This window comes from Mirounga leonina, unplaced genomic scaffold (assembly GCF_011800145.1).
Source record: "Mirounga leonina isolate KUSES-001 unplaced genomic scaffold, KU_Mleo_1.0 Mir_101664, whole genome shotgun sequence".
Taxonomy (NCBI): Eukaryota; Metazoa; Chordata; class Mammalia; order Carnivora; family Phocidae; genus Mirounga; species Mirounga leonina.
In genome coordinates, this window is record NW_023270175.1 from 20,770,912 (window position 1) to 20,773,288 (window position 2,377).

The 2,377-nt window shown below is 51.5% G+C and overlaps 1 protein-coding gene across 1 annotated transcript; it reads right to left on the reverse strand.

The window, feature by feature from the left end:
* Positions 1 to 904: 904 nt before the first annotated feature.
* GPR119 (G protein-coupled receptor 119) lies at positions 905 to 2,159 on the reverse strand. The gene has a single exon (XM_035006468.1). It carries the CDS (start codon positions 1,910 to 1,912, stop codon positions 905 to 907), a length of 1,008 nt encoding a protein of 335 aa, XP_034862359.1. The 5' UTR covers positions 1,913 to 2,159.
* Between the last annotated feature and the right edge of the window lie 218 nt (positions 2,160 to 2,377).

Sequence of the window (2,377 nt, forward strand, 5' to 3'; positions counted from 1 at the left end):
AGAAGCCAACTGAGGGGAAAGGGCACCACAGAGTTAGTTAGAAAAGTGGTGGATTGGGAGGGGTAGTAGCAGAAATAACCACAAGATTGGCTATTTCCAAAGAGACGGTGTTTTGAACACCATGAAATGTAAAAGAAGACAAGCTGTAGAATCTAATTCAAGTCCCTACATTTTAGGCAAACTCACTGCCTAAAAAGTCTGATTTACATCAGGGTGGGCAGGACTCCTCACTTTATTATAGTCAGTCACCAGTTAACAGTTAAAAGGAACCACCTCATTTCTCTAGTACTGTGCTATCCGATATGGTAGCTACTAGCCGTGTGTGGCTACTAAGCATTAGAAATCAGGCTAGTTTGGATGGAGACGTTCTGTAAAGGTAAAATACACGCCAGATTCAGAGATTTAGCATGAAAAACACAGTGCAGTAATTTTTATATCGATTACATATTGAAAGAATGTTTTAGATATGTTGGGTTAAATGAAACATTAACATACATTTTGCCTGGCTCTTTCTCTTTACCTTTTTAATGTGGTTACGAGAACATCTAAAATTATATGTGACTTGCGTGATATTTCTGTCGGATAGTGCTGCTGTAGGGCATTCAGAAATAGGATTTGATTTTTTATGATCATTTCAGTAGTACCTTTCCTTCGGTAAGTATACCTGTACAGGAGAAACAGACTCATTGCAAAAGAAAGATAGGGAGGAATGGAGATTTGCCGAGAAGGAAATGGATTATAGAAGAAAGTCAGCACCCTACCTCGGTTTCTCTCAGTCTGAGGTGAGGGGTGGTCAGCTGCCTGAAGCAAGGACTCTCATTCTCCTAGCTCCATCTGATTTCCTAGTTGGGGGCCCAGAGAGGGGAGGGAGAAGACACTTTGAAACGTCTCTGCCCTTACCGTCTTAGCCATCAAGATGTGAGTGGGAGATAATGGCAAAAGGATAGGAATTTTCCCTGCGCCCCTCTGGGCCACCATCCCTGGCTGAGAGAAGGCGGAGGCACGAGGTGAGCCCCTTCTTCACTCCCAGGGCCATCTGGTAGAGCTGCTGCTGCACCTCCTTCTGCCAGTAGGCGTAGATGAGTGGGTTGAGCAGGGAGTTGCCCACACCGAGCAGCCACAGGTACCGTTCCAGCACCAGGTAGAGGTAGCACTTCTGGCAGGCCACCTGCACAATGCCAGTGATAAGGAAGGGGGACCAGGACAGAGTGAAGCTCCCAATGAGAACAGCCACGGTGCGGACAGCCTTGAAGTCGCTGGGAGTCCGCGGAGACCGGTAGGCCCCGGTCATGGCTCCTGCTTGTTCCATCTTTCGGATCTGCTGGCTGTGCATGGAGGCAATCTTGAGCATGTCGCAGTAGAAGAAGACAAAGAGGAGCAGGGCTGGGAAGAAGCCAATGCAGGAGAGGGTCAGCACAAAGCGTGGGTGAAACACAGCGAAGAAGCTGCAGGTACCGTGGTAGCTGGTCTGCTGGAATATGGGGACTCCGAGTGGGAGGAAGCCAATGAGGTAAGACATCAACCACAGCCCGGCAATGCAGGCCCCGGCCACGAACCCATTCATGATCTGGAAGTAGCGCAGGGGTTGCTTGATGGCAAGGTACCTGTCAAAGGCAATCAGCATGACCGTGAGGACAGAGGCAGTGGCGGAAGAAGTAACAAATGCCATCCGAAGGCTGCACAGGGTCTTCTGTGTGGGCCGAGCTGGGCTGGAGAGCTGGTCTGTGACTAGGCCAGAGATGGCCACACCAAGCAAGGTGTCAGCCACAGCCAGGTTCAAGGTGAAGCAGAGACCGACACCATCATTCTTGTGGATCAACAACAGCACAGCCACGGCCACTAGCACATTAGCAGCAATAATGAGGGAGGCCAGGACAGCAAGGATCGCTCCAAATGGGAAAGATGACTCCATGTCTTGAAGTGGCAGGATTTCCACTTACCGGGGCATGCCGGCTCTCCAGCTCAAGTGGTCACGGGCTGCGGGAGAAAGAGCGGAGTTCAGAACCGCAACATAGCTCTGGCCACCGCTGGCAGTGCAGGCCGGCAGCCTGCCATCTGGAGATCTTGCGGCTCCCCACGAATCTCCCGCCCTCGCTCAGTCCTCAGCCTCTTGCCTCTCCCGCTCTCTGAAGGCGGCAATCCCAGTGCGGACCTCCCCCTGGGCCCCGAGCTAGGCCCTCCCCCTCCAACACTCCAGTTGCTAGACAACTCCCGAGTACCTGGTGCACCCTGTCTCCCCAGGCTTTCTTCCTCACTGATGCCTCAAGGACTTTCTCTGGAGGGACTGGGGCATTCATCGGGTCTCCTGTCTGGCAGCAGAGACATTTGACTCTAATCACACTTTTTCTCCCTCCATAGCTTGATATTGAACTTCCAC

Excerpts from the sequence above, each read along its gene's own strand:
- GPR119 (XM_035006468.1), bottom strand. The coding sequence starts at position 1,912 with ATGGAGTCATCTTTCCCATTTGGAGCGATCCTTGCTGTCCTGGCCTCC.